At 36.6% G+C, this 24,608-nt stretch overlaps 8 protein-coding genes and 1 non-coding gene across 13 annotated transcripts; 6 read left to right on the top strand and 3 right to left on the bottom strand.

The window, feature by feature from the left end:
* The first annotated feature begins 533 nt into the window (after nucleotides 1-533).
* LPPGAMMA (Phosphatidic acid phosphatase (PAP2) family protein) lies at nucleotides 534-3,137 on the top strand. 4 transcript variants are annotated; one of them, XM_088880408.1, is made up of 2 exons: nucleotides 534-1,462; nucleotides 2,823-3,137. In XM_088880408.1, the coding sequence occupies exon 1, from the start codon at nucleotides 757-759 to the stop codon at nucleotides 1,438-1,440; it is 684 nt and encodes a 227-aa protein (XP_088736534.1). In that variant the 5' UTR covers nucleotides 534-756; the 3' UTR covers nucleotides 1,441-1,462; nucleotides 2,823-3,137. The 4 variants fall into 4 exon arrangements, with proteins under 4 accessions (XP_088736534.1, XP_011077369.3, XP_088736535.1 ...); XM_011079067.3 differs by having other exon boundaries at nucleotides 2,815-3,137; XM_088880409.1 differs by having other exon boundaries at nucleotides 534-1,469.
* A 736-nt stretch (nucleotides 3,138-3,873) lies between these two features.
* Nucleotides 3,874-6,866, top strand: LOC105161397 (POLAR LOCALIZATION DURING ASYMMETRIC DIVISION AND protein). The gene is made up of 4 exons (XM_011079066.3): nucleotides 3,874-4,752; nucleotides 5,459-5,883; nucleotides 6,174-6,429; nucleotides 6,552-6,866. Exons 1-4 carry the CDS (start codon nucleotides 4,272-4,274, stop codon nucleotides 6,671-6,673), a joined length of 1,284 nt encoding a protein of 427 aa, XP_011077368.1. The 5' UTR covers nucleotides 3,874-4,271; the 3' UTR covers nucleotides 6,674-6,866.
* A 258-nt stretch (nucleotides 6,867-7,124) lies between these two features.
* LOC105161486 (uncharacterized) lies at nucleotides 7,125-8,353 on the top strand. The gene has a single exon (XM_011079184.2). It carries the CDS (start codon nucleotides 7,445-7,447, stop codon nucleotides 8,132-8,134), a length of 690 nt encoding a protein of 229 aa, XP_011077486.2. The 5' UTR covers nucleotides 7,125-7,444; the 3' UTR covers nucleotides 8,135-8,353.
* A 1,705-nt stretch (nucleotides 8,354-10,058) lies between these two features.
* Nucleotides 10,059-11,004, top strand: LOC105161396 (uncharacterized). Its single transcript, XM_011079065.3, has 3 exons — nucleotides 10,059-10,435; nucleotides 10,534-10,703; nucleotides 10,798-11,004. The coding sequence occupies exons 1-3, from the start codon at nucleotides 10,354-10,356 to the stop codon at nucleotides 10,816-10,818; spliced, it is 273 nt and encodes a 90-aa protein (XP_011077367.1). The 5' UTR covers nucleotides 10,059-10,353; the 3' UTR covers nucleotides 10,819-11,004.
* A 276-nt stretch (nucleotides 11,005-11,280) lies between these two features.
* Nucleotides 11,281-13,189, top strand: LOC105161395 (cell number regulator 8). The gene is made up of 3 exons (XM_011079064.3): nucleotides 11,281-11,856; nucleotides 12,424-12,626; nucleotides 12,732-13,189. Exons 1-3 carry the CDS (start codon nucleotides 11,568-11,570, stop codon nucleotides 12,969-12,971), a joined length of 732 nt encoding a protein of 243 aa, XP_011077366.1. The 5' UTR covers nucleotides 11,281-11,567; the 3' UTR covers nucleotides 12,972-13,189.
* Nucleotides 13,190-13,427: 238 nt separating this feature from the next.
* On the bottom strand, nucleotides 13,428-15,158 carry LOC105161394 (DNA-binding protein S1FA). Of its 2 annotated transcripts, none has more exons than XM_011079063.3 (2): nucleotides 14,981-15,158; nucleotides 13,428-13,868 (listed from the first exon to the last, which is right to left on the bottom strand). In XM_011079063.3, the coding sequence occupies exons 1-2, from the start codon at nucleotides 15,014-15,016 to the stop codon at nucleotides 13,653-13,655; spliced, it is 252 nt and encodes an 83-aa protein (XP_011077365.1). In that variant the 5' UTR covers nucleotides 15,017-15,158; the 3' UTR covers nucleotides 13,428-13,652. The 2 variants fall into 2 exon arrangements, with proteins under 2 accessions (XP_011077365.1, XP_011077363.1); XM_011079061.3 differs by having other exon boundaries at nucleotides 14,976-15,148.
* A 2,108-nt stretch (nucleotides 15,159-17,266) lies between these two features.
* On the bottom strand, nucleotides 17,267-19,849 carry LOC105161393 (Concanavalin A-like lectin protein kinase family protein). Its single transcript, XM_011079060.3, has one exon. It carries the CDS (start codon nucleotides 19,506-19,508, stop codon nucleotides 17,355-17,357), a length of 2,154 nt encoding a protein of 717 aa, XP_011077362.1. The 5' UTR covers nucleotides 19,509-19,849; the 3' UTR covers nucleotides 17,267-17,354.
* Nucleotides 19,850-22,638: 2,789 nt separating this feature from the next.
* On the bottom strand, nucleotides 22,639-23,826 carry LOC105161392 (uncharacterized). The gene is made up of 2 exons (XM_011079059.3): nucleotides 23,460-23,826; nucleotides 22,639-23,352 (listed from the first exon to the last, which is right to left on the bottom strand). Exons 1-2 carry the CDS (start codon nucleotides 23,673-23,675, stop codon nucleotides 22,822-22,824), a joined length of 747 nt encoding a protein of 248 aa, XP_011077361.1. The 5' UTR covers nucleotides 23,676-23,826; the 3' UTR covers nucleotides 22,639-22,821.
* Nucleotides 23,827-24,054: 228 nt separating this feature from the next.
* On the top strand, nucleotides 24,055-24,126 carry TRNAP-AGG (transfer RNA proline (anticodon AGG)). Its single transcript has one exon. It is a non-coding gene; the product is annotated as a tRNA-Pro (tRNA).
* Nucleotides 24,127-24,608: the final 482 nt, after the last annotated feature.

The following is a 24,608-nucleotide window of genomic DNA, read 5'->3' as shown; positions in this document are numbered from 1 at the left end:
ATCTTTATTATATTTATATTTTAAATTGGTGAATGTAATTGTAAACATAATTTGTGGGAGAAAAGTGTAATTAATATTTTGATAAAGAATCAGCTTAATTTATTTTTATATTAGTATATATATATTCTGGTAGTTTATATTTTCTATTATTATTTATAATATATTTTAAAATAAAAAATATTATATATACACATAAATTGCATGCCACGAGTATATGTGGCACACTTACATGTTGTGTGCACAATCAATTAAATTTTTTTTAAAAATTACTATTATTATTAAAAATATATTAATTAAATTAATATAATATTAAAAAGTATAAAAAACGAGACAAGAAAAAGAGATACGAAAATTATAGAGAGAAACATTAATGAAATATAAAAGTATAGATAAATTTTTATTTTTAATACTAAATGACGTTAATTTTGAAAAAAAAAATTGTTATAAGTTTTTACACAAATAATAATAACTATCAATTATAGAGAGCCGTAACAAAATAAAGCAAAAAAATAAAATATAAACAAAGATGGCCACTGCTTCCATTTCCATCCTCGCCGTCAAACATTTCTGCTACACGCAAAGAACTCCAGAAAACACAACACACGCACGGAACACGCATCACAACCAAGTCTCAGCTACTCTCTACTCTTTACATCATCCTCACAACAGTTAACGCACAAGAGATCAGCCATCGACGTTGTTCGTAAGCAGTAATTATCTCAATTGTCCAAGATCCGATAATCCCGAAGAGAACCCATGTCGGATCCACACCCGCTTCCGCCCCTGAAAGCTGTGACCCTGACCCACGTTCGGTACCAAAGGGGAGATCAATTGGGCCATTTCCTGGCATGGATTTCTCTTGTCCCGGTATTCATCAGCCTCGGCGGCTTCTTTTCACATTTCATCTTCCGTCGCGAGCTTCAAGGCATGTTCTTCGCGCTCGGGCTTTTGATCTCGCAATTCATAAACGAGATCATCAAGACATCCGTTCAGCAGGCCCGGCCCGAGACCTGCGCCCTCCTGGAGATGTGCGATTCACACGGCTGGCCCTCAAGCCATTCCCAGTACATGTTCTTTTTCGCGGTTTATTTCACGCTTTTAACTTATTATAGAATTGGTGCTTTGTTCCGGAATCAGATGTGGATTGTGGGGCTTGTGGTGTGGCCCTTGGCGGTTTTGACTCTGTATTCCAGGGTTTATTTGGGGTACCATACGGTGGCACAGGTGTTTGCTGGGGCAGCGCTTGGGGCGGTGTTAGGCGGAGGGTGGTTTTGGGTGGTGAACAATCTGCTCAGGTGTCATTTTCCGGCGATTGAGGAGAGTGCATTTGGGAGAATGTTCTATGTGAAGGATACTTCGCACATTCCTAATGTGTTGAAGTTTGAGTATGAGAACGCCAGGGCTGCCAGGAAACATGTGTCCTATAAGCGATCAGATTGACTGGTTGCCGATAGACCATTGAGTATGTGGTACTTTCGCTGATGCATCTTTTAGAGTCAAATGTATGATTGAATTTTTGATGGTTTCATCTGGAATTATCTGAAAAATTTAGTGCAATTAGGTTCATCCAGTTAATTACAAGCTTGTCTGCAAGATTTTCTTATGCTGTTATAAGCATAATAAGAAGTGAGTTAAAAGATTTACTTTCTGAATTTTAGTCCCTGCAATTTAGTTGACAATTTTCTAGCTACAATCACATGGGAATCTGAGAAAGGATGCATACAAGTATTCTTCTATGAAATTGTGTAGTCATGCTTCAAAGAATAATCTGTTTTGCTCTTGTCATGATCTCTTACTGCAAGACGTTCGAATTGCTTCTTTGCCTTCAAATATGCTTGTAGATAGAACGTGCACGCTGTCCCAATCTAAACTAGGGATTGGCAGATTGGTTGTTTCAGTTAGAGGCATTCGTGTTGAGCCATCATTCTTCTTGAAAGAAATTGGTTCATCTTATCAGTAAATTTGATTATTGAACTGTTATAGCTGTTATGCCGCTCCACAGCTGCATCTGTTATGTGCAGCTCCAATCACAATTAATCTGTGTGCTGCTTCACTGCAGATAAATCCTGTTAAATATGACATTGTAGGGATCTTTGTTGTGTTTTCACTATAAAGAAATTTGAAAGCTTGATTACAGATTGACAGTCTTTTATAAATAAGATCAAAGGATAAGAACAGGAGTGTTTTGAATATTTTGACATTTAGTTGACTATTGGTTGGACCTTCACATAGTAAATAAGGACTGCCGCCTTTTAGTTGCTAGTATGACATATATGTGAAATTATCACTGTTTACTCTCTTATAGAGAAGCTCCCTTAAATCTGAAACCCCCAAAGCTAGAGATTTCAGGAGCATCTCCTGAGTAATATTTCCATTTCTGAATGTTTCTTTTCCTTACATTGTGATAAATAGTGGATGTCTATTTGCACTGCCGGACCTCTTTAATGTCTAAAGACAAAAACACCGGATTGCCTAATGGACAGTTGTGAGAAATGCTTGGAGTTTATCTGAACTTTCTAGCCACTCTCCAAATAAGTTGGATCTAAGGACCAGATTGAATTGCTCTTGTCCATGACTGTGGCTGTGTGATGAAGTACAAGGAGTTCATATCCTAGTACTCATTTTTTCACTTGCACACACACAGAGTTTGACGCATTGATGGATGCATCAAGTGAAAAAGAGCATAACCGCTATGGGTTATATTTACTTCATAATTCGCGTATATGATTTAGTTTGTACATCATTTGAGGTACTTTGTTTCCTTTGCTGTGTTAAACCTATGTAATTCGTCCCTGCTTTATTGGTTCTTGCAAGGCATTCAGAAGTACACGCAAGTGAAAACCATCTGCCAAATCACTGGGAGGAAACTCAATTTTAGAGAGAATAATAGAATCAGAATGACTCAGAGCAATTAGTTTCAGAAGCTCGCGGTGGAGGTGGAGGTCTATACATATGAATCAGTTGCTCTGCTTGAATGCATAGTCTATGATGCCCTCTTTAATTTAAAGGCCTTTTAGTATCTTACACAATGTCACAGTTCTTATATTAGTAACTGTGGCTCTAGCTTTTCATCTTCAACTGTTGTATGGACTCAAAATGTCTGAAACGATGACGCAGTAGAAGTTGAATTTCCTGAACTAATGTGTGCGTATGTGAAAGGGTTCTTATATTGGCAAGTATTCTGGTTTTTGATATATATATATATATATATTGTTTGTATATATTAAATGAAACATAAAATACCGTAGAGTTTGATATAAAAAGTTCAGCGTCAGCAGAGCTTGATATAACAATTAAAATCTAATAAATTTCAACATCAAATTGGTACGGCTGTTGCTTGCTTATGTCGTTGGATAACTTCAATGAAGTATAAGCAAGACCAAAGTTCCAATAAAATGGTTAGATGATAATTTAATTAAGTTCCGGGGATAATTACAAGGACCACCTTTGATATTTGGTTTAATTATATGTAGATTTTTCTTATAGCACTTTGACGTTTGTTTTTATTCAATAAATAAATTCATCTATTATTAAATTTAGAAAAATTCTTGATGTTAGCAAAAAAATTGAATAAAATTTATATTTAGTCTGATTAACCGCTAAGTTAGTACTAAATCAAATATGGGTAAATATATAGATTTTTCAGTCAAAAAATAAATCAATTGGAAGTAAAATATGGATTTTCAATTAATTTTTTTTGTTGATGAACAAATTTCATAAAATTTGACTAATAAATGATTATATATTTGTTGGATGAAAATAAATATTAAAAATATTAAATATATTTTTTTAAACTGTAGAAAATTTACGTGTAATTACGTCAAATTTGGAGAAGAGTGATTGTAATTATTGATAAGTTAAATACGAAATTTATTAGACGTATGCCTGCAAGTTTTGGACTAGGAAGTAATGATGATAGAACGTGAAGTTAGGAGTAACAATAGCAATAGCAATAGCAATAGGAATATCCGATGAAGTGAAGACATGAAGAAAATTTCCCTCCAGGTGGACAATGTTCAAAGCGGGAAGCACGTGACCTCGGTCACGTGCAATAAGACATAAGACTATTACCGCTCTTCGCTGTCTCACTCTCAGACCGTCACATGCTTCCACCCAACAACACTTGCAAACCTTTTCAAACTGAATAGATGTCATTCACTGCTCAGTAACAAATCTCTCTCTCTCTCTCTCTAGGATGAAAACTTCCAATTTTATCACCGAATTTCAGACCCCAGTAGTTGAATCTGCATTTTGATTTTCAAAACACCAGAATGTGGCAAGTTCTACTTGCAGCAGCTGCAGCAGCAGGATCCGGAATTTTAGCAAAGAAATTAATAAACCCCACTGACGCTGAGCAACCCATTTCTGATTCCAAGCAAAATGACCAAGAATGTGATCCAAGTAAAGCTTTGCAGCCCCAAGATTCGATCTTTCCCACTGAAGGTGCAGTTCGAGAAGACAGCAGTCAGGAACAGGGAGATGCAATCAATGATGATGGCAAAATCTTTAGGTTTTCAAGCCCCGAGACAGCGTCTAAGGAATTGTGGAAGAAAACTGGGAGTGGGTCTAAGGGGCTCAAGAAATATGGCGGTTCAAAGAAGGGAAAAAAAAGTGGGTTTGGGGAAGGTGGTGCAAAAGAGTTGGCGGTGGATCAGAGAGGAAATGGAAGTGCAAAGAGAAACACTGTTTGCTTGAAGAAGAGGAGAACTGGCAAACATTCTGCTGGAAAGTGTGAATCTTGTTCTTCAAAAGGTTAGTTTCTTGCTTAATAATTTAATGGTGCTGTTGGTTTGATGGGAGGTCCATGGATAGTTCTAAATCTATTATTCAGGCCTTCTTCTATTATTTCAAGATACTACTATTATCTGGAGTTTAACTGATGATCTGGATAAGTTGAAGATTGTCCGAGTTGTGTTAGGATTGACAACTTTCTGTAGAAGAGAAAAACTTGAAGCGATTATTAACTCTCAGGGTTTGCTTTATAGTATCTTTGTGTTAAATGCACAAGATCTCAGAATTGCAAGCCTTCTAAGTTTTTGGTTTTGAATTAGAAGTGGTTTAGGCAGAAAGCATGTGTAGTGTGGTAATCTTGTTTTGATGTTTGAGATTAACATTTGCTGAGGAAGTCACGAAAATAGTTGTCATAATGCTTCAGGATACTAATGAAATTTCACCAGCTTTCATATTATGAACATGGCCGCTGGAAGTTGTTCTAGTGTAACCTTATGTTAATCCTATTATGCATACCATGAAAAGTTCTATGCCATTGATCAGAAAACATGTGCTTCCATTCCGTGCAACAAAGTTTGGACATGGGAAGATTGAGCTGAATTTTTATTGCTTGTGTTGTTGCTTTAAAGGTGAATCCATTTGTCTTGTCTCTGGCTTTCATATGATTTATTTCATCCTCCGACAGCAAAAGCATGATCATTATCACGGTTGTTATTTGCTGTTGCAGATAATTCCTTTGGTTGGGGAGTCGGTGTTGGAATAATGTATATGATGTCAGCTGGGAAAGCTGAAATTAGTAGGTTGAACTGTGCAATGGATGAGACTGCCAAGATCGTCCAAGAACTAAAAGCTGAGATCACAAGCAGCAAAACTGCTTCTCTTGCTGGAAACAAAGCTGAAACAAATAAAAGGCAAACTGAGGGTGGTACGTTATTCATTAAGCCAGACATCAAGAGCAAATATAAAATAAAACCATTTGGCCCCTCTTTGATGGAGGAAGGTGAATGCGCCATTAATGTTCTTACGGCAGAACAGTTGCCTGAGGTGCTGGAAATGGATCAGTTGGAAGCAGAGCTTGAGACCGAACTACAAAAGCTTCCTTGGTGTGTAACAGCAAGTTCTGGTTCTGAAGGAAGACCAGATATCTCTGAGGCAAGTCTTGTTCCATGAGATATCATTCCAATCTGAATTGAAGTATCCTGTTCATTTAGGCGAAGATATTGGTTCACTCTTTGTACCCCCCCCCCCCCCGCGCCCGCCACAAATATAGCAGCCACCACAAACAGTTTATTATTATCTACTACCTGATAATTAGTTCAGTATACACATGCATCGTGTTCATTTCATTTCAATCTTTCTCTGGGAACAAGTTTCCTCTATCTATGGAGGTCATCTTAGCTCGAGAATAAGTATATGCTGAAACTTTGCAATATGTCATGCAGGTTGAGAATTTTGCAGAAGAACATCACTCAGAGGATCATGGGAATTTAAATTTGTGCCCTTATGATGGAGTATTGCCAGCTGAACTGGATAAAAAATTATGCCATGTGCTCATCGAGCGTCAGGAAAGCCAAATAGTGGAGTTGGAAGCTGAGCTGCATCATGCACATTCTAAACTCCAGGAGAAAGAAGCAGAGCTCCAAGCACTCAAGAATTGCGTCAAACGTCTAAGCGAATTTTCCTTGGCAAGTTACTCAGGCATGAACTCTTACCCTTATTTGCCTCTAGTTCATAAATAGTTTTTGTAACTTAGCTCAAAACTCTTTCTGCTAAATACTAAACTCTCAATGCCTATTTTGACCCCTCATTTCAATCTTCAGATGAAGAAATTGAGGACAAGGAGGAGGACATGAAAAAAAGAGATGGGGTTGATCAAGAGAAGCTGGGATTTGAGCCAATAAAATCAATGGTTGGGATGAAACGGACGATGGACGCCGAATGACACCAATGTTCATCTGAACTACCCTGTTTCCCTCACAAACAAGTGGGACAAAACACCCCTCACCCCCCATCCCAACAACAAAAAACGAAAAATTAGTACTCTTAAACTAGTTAGTCCTGTTCGGACTCTTCTTCCTTTTGCCTTGGCCTTGTTAAGTCGAGCGCAGTAAATTAGTTGACATTTTGTTCACCTACCGAAGTTGCCTACCGAGTAAGTATTTGCAGAAAATATAGACTGAGAAAGTGATTTTGTCTGTGAAAAATTTGCCATGACCCTTAGTTGTGCAGACTTGCAAGGAAAGCAAATATTTGGAGCCATTGCAAATTCTGCAATTTCACTTCCGTCTGCTTCTTCTTCTGCAAACTCATTTCTTTCTGGTTGTAGATTTTTCAGCTGCCTACACTTTGACAACGATTTCATTCCAACTCTTCTTTACTTTAAATAAAACCTTTTAGAACTTATCTATAGTTCAATCCGCTGACGTGACAGATCCCATGTTCAGTTCGCAATCACTTTTCAACAAAGTTGTAAACATGATAAGGATTTGGCAATAAATTTAGGCCCACTTTCTCTACAATGCAATTCTTGCATGGTTAGAAATTCTTACTTGATTTCTTCCTTTTTTCCCATCCAAGAAATTCAGGCATTGTTAGAGTTTCTTTTACTATTCGTTTGGATTTTCAAGTGTAAATTCCATACATATATAAAAAGTGATGATCGGGGATTTCAAGTCCGAAAAGCAAAGAGAAAAAATTGCTGCACAGTCCATGCATGCATATCCAGTCAATCAAGATGAAAGCTTCATCAAAGCCAATATCAAGTCCGAGCACGGCGGAGCAATTCCTACCGCCCCTAATCACATTCTTGAAGAGTAGAAACAGGGGAAGATCACGTCCTACCCCAATGTTTGCATCAACAGTGACCGAACCTATTCAGGACCCTTCTTCTCCAGAAGTCACCTGCATTGGCCAGGTCAGAGCCAGCAGCTCCGCCGAACCCAATGTCGAGAAACCCGGCGGCGCCTCCCCTAGCCGCCGCCGCTGCTGGTTGCTCAAGAAAGTCCTTTTTTGTGGGCAATCACCGTTAAGATTCCGCTGCCGGAAAAGAAGCAGTTTGTGCAAGTGGGGTTCGTTTTTAAGGTTTGGTTGTTTCAAGAAAGTCGACACAGCAGAGGATTCTTTCAGGGTTTGTTCTAATCAGACAAGTGCAAAGACACAAAATGTTGGTGGTGGTAGCGACAGAAACAGCCGAAGTAGGGTTGATGAATCTTCTTCTCCACTAAAAATTGTTTCAATCTTGACAAGATGTAAATCTACCCCTCACAGATCTCTGTCATTGAGAGGCAGATTTTGGGGTTTAGTCAAACTGAAAATGAGAAAAAATCCGGAAAACTGCAAAAGCCCGGCTGTGAAAATGCAGTGGAAGAGTCGAGAACGAGCCAAGAAAGTAGTCAAGAATTGATGGTGGTGGAGTTCATCATTTGCTGCTCAAACTCCGACGGAAATCGAATTGGATTTTTTATTTCAAATCATATCATATCCTTCATTTTAATATATATATATATACACATGTTATGTGTATAGAAGTAATATTATATAAATAAATATATGTATATAATATAAAATAAAAGATACAATATGATTTGAAATAAAAAATACAATCAAACAGCTGTTAAAAAAACACATAGTAATTATTGTAAAAATAAAGTAGCTTGTGATTTTTGGTTCACATAAGAATTTCTTTGAACAGTTTCTACGTAACCCCCATTTCCTCCCCCCCCCCCCCACAAAAGAAAAAAAAAGGAAAAGGAAATAATCATGAAAATACTATTAATTTATAATATAAATAAATAAACTTATAAACGGCCCATCTCCTAAAATTAGCAATTGCAGGCCCGTTCCGGAAAAGCCCAAAAAGAAGTAAAAAAAAAAAAAACACCCAATACCATCAATTTTCTAAAAAAGCAAATAAAACAAATTGAAAAATGGAGTCAGAATATTTGAGGCAAAATTTTATGGGATAATTATGATTTGTTTATAAAAGTCACTCTTTTCTTTTAAATAATTATATATAAACCTATTAAAAATATTAATATCATTTACACAAACCACCTTTATTTTTTAAAATACTATAAATCTACCCCAAAAATATTAATATTATTATATGAATTGTATTTACTTTTAAACTTTAAGAATGATTTTTTTAATTATAAAATAAATAGGAGTAATTTATAAATAGTTGGAATAAATATAATTATTTGAAATTTGATTGTTAGCTTAAAATTATAAAGTTAAAAAGAGGATGAATGAATATCCTTGAAACAAGACATATCCATCCAATCAATGCCTTTTATAACTGGGGGCCATTTCATACAGAAATATGACGTTACTTTCATTTGACCCCTTATTCTTATTACGTTGTCGGGGAAATATTTCAATTTGATATTTCACAAATTCTGTCATCGTCTCCTGCCCTCTTTCATATTCAAATTATTGTAACACTTCATTTGGTGATTTTCTGAGGAAAAATCAAAGAATTCTAAATGTATATATTCGACAAAAATTCCTATGAAGTGTGTTTTTGTGTTAGATTATGAAGGTGTGTAATAAATTTTATATAAGTTTATATCCAGACATGGAAGAGTAACTATTTATGCATATATTTGTTGCAGTGCATGCATTAAATATCCCAACTATAAGTGGTCACAACAAATTTATGATGTTTGCAACTCAATTTATTCTCTAATTTTTTATGGAAGCAATTACGATTTTATCATAATTTTGATGGGATTTGGATGCGTATTTTATAGTGAATTTTGGGAAAAAAGAATTACAAAGGTGACCACAAGTTGCAGTAAATTCCAAGAACACCACACAAGTGAATGATGATGGGCAGAAAAGGTCCATAATGTGGTGGCGTTTATTAGGCAGGAATTCTAAGATAGGCTTTTGTGTAGTGAAGTGGAGCCAAAGGGGGTGGTGTGTAGAGTGTAGGTGTCTCCTAAATGTTTTTTGATGTCCCTCCTCTAAGACCATTCCAAATTCCAATAATACACACATGGGACTGTCCATATCCCAATCCATTTCTTTTTAATTCTTGAAATCTGCATTCATATCAAAAATACATAAAGGGTAGTAAGCATGCAGCCTCACCTATTTAAGTTAACATTGCAGAGGTTGCAATTAATATTCATACATGTCTAAGATGATATGCAAAAGACTATATATCATTCACTTGGGCTAAGAATGTACTCATGACGGCTGACTTCACTTCCCCACAAGATGTAAGAGAATTTTCTAAAGAATAATGTTGAAAAATATGATTATATATGTATATATATCACACTATATATGACTTGTTTGTTGTCATGTTTAATTTGGCCACTAATAGCCCTTACTAATAATTTCCGTTTCCTTGGATTTGGCTACATCCAAACACTCTACAAAGCGGTGATCTCTCTACTTAAATGTTACAACTAAGCAGCACCATACCAGTCAGGTCGTCCTTGCAATCAATTGCTGTGCGGATGGCGACACTTTGAATTGCCAAACCCTCTCCCCAAACACTACCTTACCTTGGCTAGCTCTACTTCTTCCCCCAATCTCATCTCTCTCGGATTCAGACAACTAAAGAAACAAAAATTTAGTTTCTTAATTCCTGCAACTTCAATTTCGAATGCTATGGAGATGAAGAACAGTTGCATTGGCACTCTACTTCTCCTCCTCCTCCTCCTCCTCGTCGCCGTGCCGGCCTTCTCAATAGGTTATTCTCGACCCCCTTATGTTTCTTGGCTTCATTTTATTACACGAGATCATGCTTGATTATCGAAAAATATGTTATGATATATGGTGGTTTTGCAGGGAGATTGCATGCAAAAAATATGGGGACAGAGATTTACGACATTGATTACAGAGGTCCAGAGACCCACAGCTACATTCCACCACCGAATCGGGCCGGTCCCCGGCCCAGAATCCATTACCAGACCAGCATGGCCCGTCGGAGATCCAAACTCCGCAATGACAGACCGAATGTAAGAACAACTCTTGTTTACTTGCTGCTACCCCGATTACTAGCTACTGCTTGGTCTGATGAATTCTTGTTTTTTGATGGGGTTTTCGTTTCAGGGAAAGAAAATTGAGGTTTGATGAAAGGGCTCTGTAATGTTGTACTGTGACTAGTTTGGATGAAGATGCAGATTCAGATATCTTGTCTTTGTGATTTATAGTGTAATGTTTATTGCAAGCCATATATATGTAGGGGACTGTAATCATTCAACAGCTCTGTTTTGCATTTTATTACACAAAAATTTATGTTATATACTGGATTCTGGATTTTCCTTTTTCTTTGTAATTATTGCAATTTGTCTTATAAATAATTATCTCTCCATAATTCTCTCATTTCAAGAAATTAAAAAATTTTAAAAACAGAAATGACCCTTTTACATTTAGCCCATAAACTACATTGTTACTATTATTATTCAAGTACCAAGCTGATTTTCCAACACTCTTTTGAGCTCGAACATAAAACTGTATTTGTTAATTGGAAAACACCATTTCTTGATATTATTACAAAAAGGTGTGATTCTGGTAAAGACAGTGTAATTTCCAAAGTTAACGGGTTCTAATCTGTGTTATCTGTGACTAAGAAAATTCTGCGGTCCGCCACAAGGCTTTGTCATTCGAATTAAATAGTAATGAAAAAAACAAACCAATAAACAAAATAGTAATAAATTACAAGAGTCAGCATATGACAATCTGGGAGGCGAGAGAGAGCGCCTATCAAGAAAGCCCATCTCTCTATTTCGTCTTTGATATTTCCTACAAATATATGTATATATATATAACCACATTCCCACATTTTCTGAACTTTTATATATCTATTTTTTATTTCAAGAATGGCGAATTATGAGGAATCAAATCCCTTTTTACCAAAGCAAGAAAAAGAAGCAGGGATAAAGCATGAAACGAAATCCTCCACCAGTACTGGTACCAGCACCGCCAAGAACGGTGGACCTCCGCCTCCTCCTCCTCCGGCGGTGCCGGTGGGATGGACTGCGAATGGGCTTCCGGTGGGGGAGCCCGTGATGCACCGGGAGCCCCTGACGCAGAGGTCCCAATGGCACTCCCGCGTCTTCTCTTGTCTTGGAAGGAATGATGAGTTCTACAGCAGTGATCTCGAAGTTTGTGAGTTTTTCATTTTTTTTTTCCTTCCGTGAATTCCTTTTTCTCAGGTAGAAAATCAAGATTCGATTTTGATGCCTCAGGTCTTCGATTGCCTAGTGGCATGTTTGGGGGTCTCAATCCATTTACATTTCGGATATTGGACTTGTTTACTAATTCTTGATGTTTGTTATGCTGAAAACGCAATCCAGATAATTGATTTATATCTGGGATTGTAATGTACAGTTTTTTGCCTGGTTATGATGATGAAGAACTTGCAGTATATAATTACATTGGTTTATGTATTGGATGAAATTTTCAGTTAGAATAGCTTCATCACGAAGACTGTAGCAATTTTCCAGAAAATTCCTTTGGTTACTTTCAAATCAATTCCATAGCAAGTGTATTACACTCACCATGTAATTGATTACTTTCAACAATTACACTATAAGTGTATTACACTTATCTTATAATTTTCCGGTATGAACAAACGCAGTCTTGATTAGAATTTCCCATGGGATCGGAGTACTGTACGAATGGTGGTATGTAGGCTGTCTTCTTTTGGTGTTTGATAGTTGTGATGTTGAGCAGGTTTACTGGGTGCTGTGGCACCCTGTGTGCTCCACGGAAGCAATGTTGAGAGGCTTGGATATGCGCCTGGTATATTTGCTAATCAGTGCTTGCCTTACACTGGGCTTTACGTGATCGGAAGCTGCTTTTTTGGCTGGAACTGCCTTGCGCCCTGGTTCTCTTATCCCACCCGGACAGCCATCCGACGTAACTTTAACCTTGAGGTTAGCTATGTTCATATAATTTTGCATGTGTCTCATATAATTTACGTGAGATGCAATACTATTGTAAAGAAGTCTGAGCTACTGGGAATTTGATGGTTACAACAGGGAAACTGTGAGGAACTCGTGAGATCCTTTGGGTGTTGTGGGGGCTGTGGGATGGACGAGGTTCAGAACGAACACTGTGAAACCGCCTGTGACCTTGCTACCCATGTCTTCTGCCATCCGTGTGCGCTTTGTCAGGAAGCTCGTGAGCTGCGTAGGAGGCTTCCTCATCCTGGATTCATGGGTAAAGCCGTGATGGTCATGATTCCACCAGGGGGACAGACCATGGGCCGTGTGGCCTAATTAGCAATAATTAATGTTATGTTGCCAAGAGTTTCTGTCCGACTGCATTTCTGTAATATTATCTGATTGCTGAGGTTGACAATATAGTTATTATGTAGTTCGAAAACGTGCATACAAGTAAATTTTATGCATCCGAGTATAGGATACAGATACATCAACTGTTCTTAATAACTGGAATTGCCAAGTTTATCATTCAGATTGTTGCTATTCTGTTACTCTTTTAAGGTGTTTATGTTGTTCTTTCTATTGCTACTTAGGTTTATATGCAACTTAACTAATCTTTCTGGGGATAGCGAGCTCAAACAGTTCACCTGTCAAAGTCAGTTATAGCTCAACGACTATTGTTTGGATTGGATGCCTCATTTCAAGCTATAGAAGTCTTGTTTCAGAGCCTCAAACTGCTTAAGACTTGGTATAGAAACCATGAGCCTCAAATTGCAACTCAAAAGACAATCATGTTAGAATGACTTCAAATTAAAAAAGATATATAATTGTCTGATTCTCAAACAAAGACCTAGTTACCCTGTAAGAAACAAACCGCAGGTTTTTTCAGTCAGCTAGCAAAACAACAGGGCAGGCTCTAAACATCAAGTGCTGCAAAGATTCCTGATAAAGTTCAGAGAACACGAAGTATTTGAAAAACAGCAGCTCAATCTGTAAGGGGAACAACCCATCACTAATCTATTCTCCTGGCGCTGAGACCCCTTGCTTCAGTCTTTCCCTCTTCATCTTCTTCTTTGAGACGGGCTTCTTTTTCTTTGGAGGAAGAGTCTTTTGGGCATAAACGTACAACACGTAATTTCCCACAAGGAATAGCAAGATCAGTCCCCCAACAAGAAGCAAGACAATCAATCCAGGGTTGAATCCTTGGGCTTCAGCACCCCGGACCACATTTTTCTGTTAATCCAGAAGATGAAAAATAATAAATCGTAGTGTAGCAACCAGCCACAGGAAGGATCAGTTATATAACCACCGTTGTTCAGATTAAACTGAAGATGAATGATTTGTGTAATAGATTATAGCATGAAGAACTCAAGCCAAAGCATGTCTAGCCTCTTCCTTAAAAAAGAATGTCGTAACAAACTTATGGAAAAGAATTATAGGCGTATTAAATAAATAAGACTAGAGCAGAACTATTGATGATAAACTCTGGATCAACATCCATATATGAGGGTATTGAACTACAATTAACTCTGAAATTGATTCAATATTTGCTTAAGAACATAAAAATGACCACTCTATCCATTCCATTCAGTCAACCAAAGGAAATAAGCTAAATTCACTATTGAGAAATTTCTGTCGGCTAAAGAGCTCAATTTTGCAATCTCGAATTCTCCACGACAATGGCAAACTAACACATGTAAAGGGGTCATCGGAATATGCAAGTCCAAAGAGTGAGGGCATATTAGCTCAGGAGTCTCTCCATAGTCGTTAAATACATAAATCTCAGAAATCATTGTTTTATTCCTCTGAGCAACACAGACAGTAAAAAAGCCCATTTGTTATAAACATAGTGAAAGTATTATACTAAACTCTTGAAAGAATAGCTCCATTTTCTTCTATAGAAAATCGATATTTCTCACAAACACATTACTTTGATTAATTTCTTAGCAGTTTACATCAGAAGCAAATGCAGAATAAATCTTCTTTACCCTTTTCCTCAAAAAAATCCAGGTTCCAGGAATAGCCTTAACTAGAACAAATGATAAGGTGAAATAAAAATCCAATCTAAATCCAGCAAATAAAACCACACCACGAAGCAATCAGATTCCAGCTGATTATCGATAAATATAAAACCTTTTCCTTCAGAAAATCAAATGCATGCAAAAAACAAAAAAAAAAAAAAACACAGCATCAATCGTCCATCTATAACATTTTCACAAAACCCTAGATCAAACGAATAAAACAACTAAAATCCACTCGAGAACAGAACAGATCTAGCAAAATCAAGATACAACTGAAATTAGATCCAAAGAAAACGGAAACAAATAAATAAATAAATACCATACGATCAAACGACGGAGGCACACGATCGAACTCAGCATCTGGTTCGTAATCCATCGCACCTTTTTTCTTGAGAAATTTTAAATAGAAAAAAGAAGTAGATAAATTGAAAGATCCGCAACGCGAGAAATTGAAGATTATTGCGAGAGTGTGTAGGCCAGGGTCTTTACTTTGACGAGTGTTTCTTGTAGCTCGGTAGCAGAGACCAAAATTTCTAATTAGACCATCCATTTTCTCTTATTTACGAATTAACCCAATTCCGCCGTTTAAGCCCAAACAACACACTAAAACTTATGCAGCCCAAGCCCAAGTATATCAATTAATGAATCAAACTTGCATAAAAATTTTCACCCTGCTCTCCTGTTTGATTCGATTAGCAAAAAAAATAATAATATTTTTAAAATATCAAACTAGTCGAGCTTGACTCTTGTCTGATCTAAAATTTATTTGAACTTGATTCGATTAATATCAAACCATGCTAGAAAATAATTTTCCAACTCGACAATAATTTAAATTTTTTTTAATAATAATGTATTGCGCTCGACTCGACTCGTTTACATCACCGTTTAAATATTATGAATTATGAAACAAAATTAATTTAAATAAAAGGGAGATGGAGTGACAAGGGACATGACGTTGAATTATAATTAAAAAGAATAATGATTAAAGATTGTGAGTGTGATAATAAAGTGGGTTAATTATGAGTTAGGGAATGGAGGCAAAGGCAAAAAGTCCAAAAAACAATCAGCACATCCCAGATCACTTGCTCTGCAGTCAGCTCTCTATGTACGGGAGTGCATGGGACAAGATTCTTGATGGAACTTGTGTGCATGTGCACTCCACTCCCTCAAATATCCATATTTACATTATACATCGCGCTAAACTATTTTTTATTTATTTTTTTATATATCAACTTTCATATTTTTAAATAATAAAAATTATTTTTTTAAGAGGTATTTATTTTATCTCTTTCCTATGCTCCAAATACTCTCTTTTAAAATTATTTATATTTATACCATAATTATTTTAATTATGTGTTGTACACATAAATCGAATGTGCTATATACAAGTATGACTTTGGAGGCAACTTGTGCTTCTAAGTCATGAAAGAATTCGAGCTTCGATCCTAGGTCGTGCATTCATAAAGTACGATCCGGGAATAATTTGGATAAAACCCCAGTTATAGTCCTCCAATACATAAGTAAAGATCGTTCCGATGTAAAACTCATGATAAGCAATACGTTTCTCACTTGCTTACCTGGCATTTGTACGAGTAGGCTATTTGTAGTTGGTGTTCACTTGAACTTATCACATCAATCCGCATGTTTTATTGGTAGCTCTGAACTCATAATAGATCCAACGGTCAAATTAGTGACGACATCATCAAACACGTCATATTAATTGATGTGTTTCATCAATTATCTTGAATTCGTAATTAGTCGAACAATCTATTGGAGTCATGATATCACCCGATCTTAAACTAGAGATCCCGATAGGTTGAATTTTTCGAAGTTACGACATCAACCAACCATAAATTAGAGATCCTGATTGGTTGGGTTTTTCGAAGTTTCGAACGATAATATTTTAGTAATTTCATATATATGACAAGGTTACCATATCATCTATACTTATTTATTGTGAATTATAATTAGTAAACAGATCATCTATACTCTGAAACGTATGCACAAGAATCTTTTGCAGTAGATGCAAAGCAAAGTGGAAAAGCCCACAAAAAAATGGGCACCTTTTACAGTAAAATCCAAAGCAGAAAACCGTAGAAAAGTCCAATAATACCTGCTAATAAATAAACATGTTTCTCTTTCTGCCAATTATTCTACTCTCTCACACTTTACCAGACTTGTACTCTAAAACACATGTTACGTGTGAAAGCAACCGCAGAACAACTGATTGCAAGAAAATGACTACCATACACCATTTCCATTTGTCCCCCTCTCCATAACTATAATAATCATTCACCTCTTTTTTCTCGCATTATCAACTGTCATTCAGAAATTTTTTATCAAATTAGGCTTGATTCAGCCAAGCAAATTACGTGGTTAAAATATCATATTTATTATGTGATTGATCACTAGTATTATATATCAATTATACAATAAGTATTTTATACTTACTATATAATTAATTTAAATTTGATCAAATTTGATTTGAGTTAAAATTCCTCTAATTGAGATGGGGGAGGAGTTGATTATTTAGAATTTAGGATTCCATGTTGTCGCAAGAAGATGTTTATTTAGTACATAGGCATGTAAGTTATTCGTGTTACATGCATAGAATTATAAATCAATGAATATATATGTCGTAATAAATAAAAACATATAATCCGGGTGCGAGAATCTCATAGCAAAATTGGAGTTTTGTTTATACGAAGTCTGGACCGCCGCCTGCGGCGGCATAGAGACTGGATTCCGACGAGGTGGTGGAGATTGTGATCATGCCATTCAAGTCGGAGACGCTGTCTTGCAGGGTCATTAGGAGCTGAGATGTGCTGAAATTCATAGTTGGCTTGGCTCTCGGGACAATAGGGATTTCGGACTCCCCCACCAGCATTTGGACCACACCCCGCATCGTGGGTCTAGCCATGGGGTCAGGGTTCGAGCAAGCCAGCCCAACCAATAGGACCTTCCTCATCTCCCCCTCATCGAACTCATTCCTAAGTCTTGGATCAGCCGCCATCATCAACCTCTCTTCCCTATGCAAACTCCACACCCATTCCACTAAATTAGTACTCACCCCGACGCCCGAGAACTCCTTCTCAATCGGCCTTCGCCCGCTCGCCACCTCCAGCACAACCGCCCCATAGCTGAACACGTCGGTTTTATCAGTGGCCCGACCGGTTAACAAGTACTCGGGAGCTAAGTAGCCCATTGTGCCTGCGGCCACCGTGGCATCGGGGGATTTGTCGTGCTCTATTTGCCTTGCTAGCCCGAAATCTCCTAATCTTGCATTGAACCCTTCATCTAACATAATGTTGCTGGTCTTGATGTCTCTGTGAATCACTTGATTTTCACATTCTTGATGCAAATACGCTAAAGCCGATGCCACACCTAGCAAAATCTTTCGCCTATGAGGCCATGGCAATACCGTCCTCGACTCGAACAATGCCTTGTCTAGACTCCCATTTGACATCAAATCATAAACTAAGAGAATTTCACCTTTCTCATGGCACCAACCTTGAAGCCTAACTAGGTTTCTATGTCTAAGGGATCCAATTATCGACAATTCGGACAAGAACTCTGCCTTCCCCTGTCCGCTATGACTACACCTCTTCACGGCCACAGTGTCGCCGGTGGCTGGCAAGTTGCCCTTATAAACCGTCCCAAACGCTCCGTTCCCAATGATCCGATTGGAATCGAATCCTTTGGTAGCAAATTTTAGCTCCTTATAGCTGAATTCTTTCGGCATTTTGATCACATCATAAGCCAAAGTCTCCGAGTTTTTGTCATTCTTGGATTTCTTATGGTACGCCCATATAAATGCCAGAGCACAAAGTGCAACGAAAAACGCACTGGCGATTACCACTCCGACGACGGTGCCGGCACCTTTTCTGCATAACTGGTTGTGACAATTCCCACTACTTTCCTTTCCGTGCGACGTGGAACTTCTGTTGTCAGCCTCAGGGGCGAGAGAGGGTGGTGCCAGGTAGGCTGTGTCCGCCGTTGGGTTCATCAGAATACCCCCCGCCGGCGGTGATCCCGACGGAGACACCGGATTATGACTCGGATTTTCATCAAAAGACGAGCTAAAATTCCACCAGTGTATGGTGTGAATTTCTGTGCTCCCTTGAGTAGACCCTGAGAACCCAACAAACATGACATCGTTCATTATGTAGTCATCAAGATCGAAAGTGGCTGATATAATGGGCTCTTCGGGCTTCAAATTCGAATACGATACGTAAACTTTGATAGCCCGACCTGGCCCGGAATAATCAACCCATGAATTGACCAGGTTGCCGCTTTTCAAATCAACACTTACAGTTTCCAAATCACCAACCTCGGCAGAAACCATTGAGTTCAGATCCAAGCCCACGTGATTTCCGTTTATGTCCTTGAATTCAACGTCCATTAGAGTGTCAAACTCCACGGCGACGACACCCTTTGGAGCTCCCTTCGCGTCCATGATCCCCAAAAACCCGCCGGCGTCACCGACGAACTCGTCATCCGGCGAGATGACAAAAGCCAAGCCCCCACCAATGGAGGAGGGGTTCAAATTCGTAACGGAGAAGGAGAATGACGTCGAGAAACTAGCCGGTGACTGAACCCCAGCCCGCCGGAATTTGACGGGCTTTGAGTACAAAACCTTTCCAGAACCAGAGTTCGGAACACCGAGATCTCGCGTAAGCCTCACACTCCCGTTGCTCAAGTGGGCGTCCCCGAGGAGCTTCAGGCTGGAGAGCGTCAACGAACCGAAGTCGAATTCCGTCGCCCTCAACGCATTACCGGAAAAAAAGGAAAACAAAACAAAACTCGCTACGAAAACCGAACCAAAAGAAAAGCCGCCGGAAAGTGACATCATGGCTGCAATACAGAGCAACCAATCAGAGAACAAGGCCGTGTTTGCTTGTTTCTCTTCTCAAAAAGTTCAAGAAGCAGACCAGAGGAAATCAGAAGAGAGAGTGAGTGTGAAGGGAGGTGTTGGGAGAGAAGAGGAGAAGACATGTGGAGACCACGTGGTGATCCAGCGGCGGTAAAGAGATTCTTGCAGTTCCGACGTGAGCAGTTTTGGTGGTGGTGTTCTTACCGGGAAGGATATGAAGATTGGAAGGGTATATTTGGGATTTGAAGAAATTGGATTTTACGTAGGGACAGGCGTTGGAATTATTGTCTTAATTTTTGGTGTAACCGATGAGTAATGGTAAGACCTCCATAAGTAATGTCCTTTTGTTGAAAAAAAAATACACGTAGTAGGGGGTATAGAGACTGTACTGTACGTGTATATATTTGGATAATTACAGTAAATCTATACCAATCATTTAAAAAATTATGGATACTGTCCTGAATTGTCAAATAACATATTCATTCTATTAACCTCAATTAAGTTTTTATTCAATTTTTTTTGGTGAACTATCTTAAATGTTTTTTTATATTATAAATTATAATTTTATATATTTTTTAGATTTTTTAAATTTTTTTTACTTTATTCTTCCTCATTTTTCTTTCACATTTTTCAAAGAAAAATATTAACAAGGACAAAATAGTAATTTCTACCTCAACGTCTAAAGACGACATAATTATTTTTCATTCTATTGGAATATTTATAATTTTTTAAATAATAAATAATTTTTTTTAATTATGACAAAAGTCAAGGGCCGTAGCTATAGTTTACCCAAAATATTTATAATTTTAAATAAGTGATAGATTTTAGATAAATAAAAATTTGGACACAAAAATTAGAAGTCACGAGTATTTATTATGAAAATACCAAAAAATTTAATTGCCAACAGGACGTGTCTAATTGATATTTAGTACACTAAATAGTTAGATGATCATTATATGTTTTATTTTTAATAAATAAAAGAATAGGTAATAATTATCCATTACATTCAGACAATAAATAGCATGCCTTTACTACTTTTTGTATTACTATGGATGCATGATTTAAGGTTAGGTGCAATGGCTCTTCACTCTTCACCAAAGTTTTCCTAAACGGGACCCGCAATTTAAGACCCTTTTATAGGGATTTGTTAGTTTAATTCGTATTCTATTTTTTATTTTATTTTAAATATATATATCATATTTATAAAAATAATTAAATAAAATAAATAATATAATTTTTTTACACGTAATGTTAATATATTACAGTTAAAATAGAAAACATAATAGACTTCAAAAAAAAAAAAGAATTCATCCACTTTTTCAACTGTGAAATGCAGAAAATGAAAAGACAAGTGCAGTGGACTCATGCTCTGTGAATAGTAGGTATTGCTTCTATTGTAATAATTGGTGTTGGTTAAATTATTATAATTGTCTTTGTTATATATTGACATCCGACAAGAATGATTGTAATCAATTTTTTGCTCGAATCAGGTTTTGCCTAATTAAATTAAATCAATATACTTATTATGTGATTGGTCATTTTTTCTAAATTGTATATCGATCAAATAATATATTACACTTGCTATATAAGTAGTTCATGTTCGGCTAAAATCGGATGCGGATTAAAATTTCCACATATATTCCTTTGTTAATTTAAATTGATTTAGTATTAAAAAATACTATAAAAATTATTGATGAGTTTTAAATTTTTTATTGATTGTCGACATAATAATATCGTGAGGCTTGGGTAATAATGTTGGTGAGCTAGAAACTCCGATTGCCCAATTAAGTTAAAAGTTTGAGCTTTCATCTTTACACCAATTTTTCAGAAATAATTATGGTTTCATCATAACTTTATAATTAATAAAATATTATTAAAAAAGTGATATTTGTGGGTGTCGTGTAATAATCTACATTAGTGTTTTGTTTTATGATTAAAGAAACTTCTTTTTTTTTTTTAATTTAATGAATACATCCGTATAACTCTAAATATTTTATAAATACTCAAAAAAAAAAAAAAAATCTACCTTCGATAAGATTTGAATTCATGATCTCAAATTTATTTATGGGACATCAAACTCAGCCTAAAATATGTTTGTTTTACGGTATCTTATTGTACTAAATCGAACATTATAAATCAGTGATCCACAACTCCTATATTTAAACGAAAATTTAATAATTAAGCATTAAGACAAGAATTTTGATGGTAGGATTAATGGTGTAATAAGCACGCAAAGGAGTTTGTGTTTTAACTTTGTTGTTTGCGAGTGTTCCTATTTAATGGTTATCATCTCAATTAACATCATATTACCATAATCATGTCTCCTTCAAGAGTCGTATATATGGGTAAGGGCCCCACTACCCACTGAAAATCACCAATGTCTATAAGATGTTGGTGCAATCTTGTCCGTCCGTTAAAAATTAAATCCGCATATACAATAAATTAGAGGTAATTATATATTTATTTAATGTTAAAGTTGACTGATGAATTCATAATTAGTTGAGTCATATATTTAATTTACCACTGAAAATAATGAGGGGGGTGCTTTGTGAATGATCATATTACTAACTGAGGCCTCTGGATCACTTTGGAAAGCCCAATACTAGTCCAGCCAAGCCCATTGGTCTTTCTGTATCATACCGTCCACGGTCCAGCCCAATGTTAGGCCCATACCAATAATTAATCAAAGACAAATAATGGTAGCCCAAGAAGCGAAGTTTTGACTACATAATACTCACAAATTTAGAATAAATTACAACATGGTTTCTCAATATCTCTTATAATTACAAATATCTTTTCATTATTTGAAAAATTATGAATATCCCCGAAATTAAAGACCGTTTAACAAATACCGTCTATAATGAATTGTTACAAGAAAGTATTTGCTAGATAATAGTTCATACCAAAAGTTTTCGTACAACGAGAGAATATTGTAATTATGAAAAACTTTAAAGTAGCCCGTTGTAATTTACCCCACGAATTTATTTGATTATGATCAAAACTTGATTCGTACTAAAAATTTTCATATACCTTATTTCTCTAGCCTGATTCGATTTTTTATTTCATATTTTGTTGAATTTTTTATTCCATTTAATATATCCGGGTCACATGTATAATTTTTTTTTTAAAATAAAATAAATGAAACAATTTTTGTGTATATTATCTGAAATAAAAGAAGCAGGAGAACTTGGAGTAGGAAAAGCAATCAGGTTTGAAGGCATCCTAATCACAAACATCACTGTCGCCTTCCAAGATGTGTTGGAGAAGACATTGATGAAAAATGGAGGTGACGTCAAGATTGTTGGTGAATGGCTGATGCAACAGTGCGAGCCCAATCCTTCAAATGTTTCTTCATATCCTCAGTAGTAGAAACTCTTGGAATTCTCAAGTTGAGTAATGGAGAATCAGGTGTTTTCATCAGCCACGCTTCAGACAAATACGGCCTCATCATCATCATCATTGTCTCATTTTTCTCTTCAACATTATTATCAGTATGATCATCATGGGTGAATCCGAACCCATCCCATGATGAATCATCTTTGTCCTTAGACGTCTTATTACATGACTCGATCCTCTGCAATCCTGGGACTAAGTTCATCACGCGTTGGCTCATGTTCTCTTTCTTGAAAGTGAATCCCAAATCCATGAAACCCTTTACTTCCTCAAGTTCAAGCTCCGCCAAGCTCTTGCAGCTCATGCTTTTCTGCAATCTCCCTGCTGAGGAAACGGATTGTTTTCGAGCTGAGACTGGTAGTGAAGACAAATCATGATCAGAATCCTTATCATGATCACTTTCTTGAAAGAAGCTGCAGCCGGCCTCATCCTTAAACATTGTCATAATCACAAACAGCAACGTAATTCAACAATATTGAGATGGGATTTATGAGAGTTACATAGAGGGATTAGTGGGCATATATAGTTTTTGCTTACCTGTGAATGCGTAGTAGTTATTACAGAAGCTAAAGATGAGGTTTCTTGGTGTGGGAGTTGTGATTCTTGGGAGCAGTTTCTTGGTGATTCTGAGATGGGCAAGGGTGTGATGGGGCCAAGAGATAAGGAGTGTTTGGAGAAAAGAATAGTTTGGTTAAACCAGAGGCAATCCATGGCCCCAAACAGGCATACGGCCTCAAAGTTTTCTGCAGCCATCTGATGTGTGCGTGGTTGGTTAGGGTATGAAGATAGAAGGATGATGGGATGAGGGGCTGTAGTTGTAGAGGTAGTACATAAAGGAGGAATGAAGAAGTGAAGAATTGTGGAACCTTATCAGTTATTCTCCACAAAGTACTTCACATGTTAAATGACTACTCTGGGCATGCAAAAGCTGAAAAAGACAAGATTCTTGGCAACATCTGATGCACAACTTTTTAACTATGGATATGGAAAACCTCATGTTTAGTTACTTATGTGATGATTTCACATCATTTTCTACTTTTGTTTATCAAGCATTTTAAATCCTACAAGTAATTGTATGTGGAGAAGTTCCACCAAGAGGATGAGCATGTAGTCGAATTGTAATAAACAAATCGGGCATTTGGTCTAGTGGTATGATTCTCGCTTAGGGTGCGAGAGGTCCCGAGTTCAATTCTCGGAATGCCCCCAAATAGTTTTACATGTGTATTTATAGCCCAACATTCTTTGGTGAAAGAGGGTTAAAACGAAGTCCATGAATTGGGGCCGCAAGATTTTAGAGTTGGAGTCCTTAACATGGCAATTGTGGGCTTGATGAGCTTTTAGTGCATGCAACTTCTCTTTCCTTATTTTGCACCAAATTTTGTTCTTCAATCAAATTTATGTGTTTCAATTTTACACAAATTATCGTATGAAAATAATAATATATTTAAATTAATTAAAGAGATTATATTTTATATGAAATTATAATGTTAAATTAATATATTTTTAATGAGAATGCATACAAATATATAATTTTTTTTTATTTTAAATACTATTTTCAAATTGAAAATGAAAATAGTTGGTGGGACGACATAGTAGAGGAAAGAAATTAAAAATACAATATAAAATAAAGGTATAAATTTTCATGTTATGATGTATTTGGTAAATTTTATAAAAATAGAAATTAAA

Source organism: Sesamum indicum, linkage group LG5, assembly GCF_026168435.1.
Source record: "Sesamum indicum cultivar Baizhima isolate 11 linkage group LG5, ASM2616843v1, whole genome shotgun sequence".
NCBI lineage: Eukaryota > Viridiplantae > Streptophyta > Magnoliopsida > Lamiales > Pedaliaceae > Sesamum > Sesamum indicum.
Note: the sequence above shows the minus strand (reverse complement) of the source record. Positions and strands in the feature narration are given on the sequence as shown.

Bases quoted from the DNA above. Each gene is read 5' to 3' on its own strand.
- LOC105161486 (XM_011079184.2), top strand. From the start codon at position 7,445: ATGCATATCCAGTCAATCAAGATGAAAGCTTCATCAAAGCCAATATCA.
- LOC105161397 (XM_011079066.3), top strand. From the start codon at position 4,272: ATGTGGCAAGTTCTACTTGCAGCAGCTGCAGCAGCAGGATCCGGAATT. The intron at 4,753-5,458 runs GTTAGTTTCTTG...TTGCTGTTGCAG, and splicing joins TGAATCTTGTTCTTCAAAAG to ATAATTCCTTTGGTTGGGGA. The intron at 5,884-6,173 runs GCAAGTCTTGTT...TATGTCATGCAG, and splicing joins GAAGACCAGATATCTCTGAG to GTTGAGAATTTTGCAGAAGA.
- LPPGAMMA (XM_088880408.1), top strand. From the start codon at position 757: ATGTCGGATCCACACCCGCTTCCGCCCCTGAAAGCTGTGACCCTGACC.
- LOC105161395 (XM_011079064.3), top strand. From the start codon at position 11,568: ATGGCGAATTATGAGGAATCAAATCCCTTTTTACCAAAGCAAGAAAAA. The intron at 11,857-12,423 runs GTGAGTTTTTCA...GATGTTGAGCAG, and splicing joins CAGCAGTGATCTCGAAGTTT to GTTTACTGGGTGCTGTGGCA. The intron at 12,627-12,731 runs GTTAGCTATGTT...TGGTTACAACAG, and splicing joins GACGTAACTTTAACCTTGAG to GGAAACTGTGAGGAACTCGT.
- LOC105161396 (XM_011079065.3), top strand. From the start codon at position 10,354: ATGGAGATGAAGAACAGTTGCATTGGCACTCTACTTCTCCTCCTCCTC. The intron at 10,436-10,533 runs GTTATTCTCGAC...GTGGTTTTGCAG, and splicing joins CGTGCCGGCCTTCTCAATAG to GGAGATTGCATGCAAAAAAT. The intron at 10,704-10,797 runs GTAAGAACAACT...TTTTCGTTTCAG, and splicing joins TCCGCAATGACAGACCGAAT to GGAAAGAAAATTGAGGTTTG.
- LOC105161394 (XM_011079061.3), bottom strand. From the start codon at position 15,032: ATGGATTACGAACCAGATGCTGAGTTCGATCGTGTGCCTCCGTCGTTT. The intron at 13,869-14,975 runs GTATTTATTTAT...CTGGATTAACAG, and splicing joins CTCCGTCGTTTGATCGTATG to AAAAATGTGGTCCGGGGTGC.
- LOC105161392 (XM_011079059.3), bottom strand. From the start codon at position 23,675: ATGGCTGCAGAAAACTTTGAGGCCGTATGCCTGTTTGGGGCCATGGAT. The intron at 23,353-23,459 runs GTAAGCAAAAAC...ACAATGTTTAAG, and splicing joins TAACTACTACGCATTCACAG to GATGAGGCCGGCTGCAGCTT.
- LOC105161393 (XM_011079060.3), bottom strand. From the start codon at position 19,508: ATGATGTCACTTTCCGGCGGCTTTTCTTTTGGTTCGGTTTTCGTAGCG.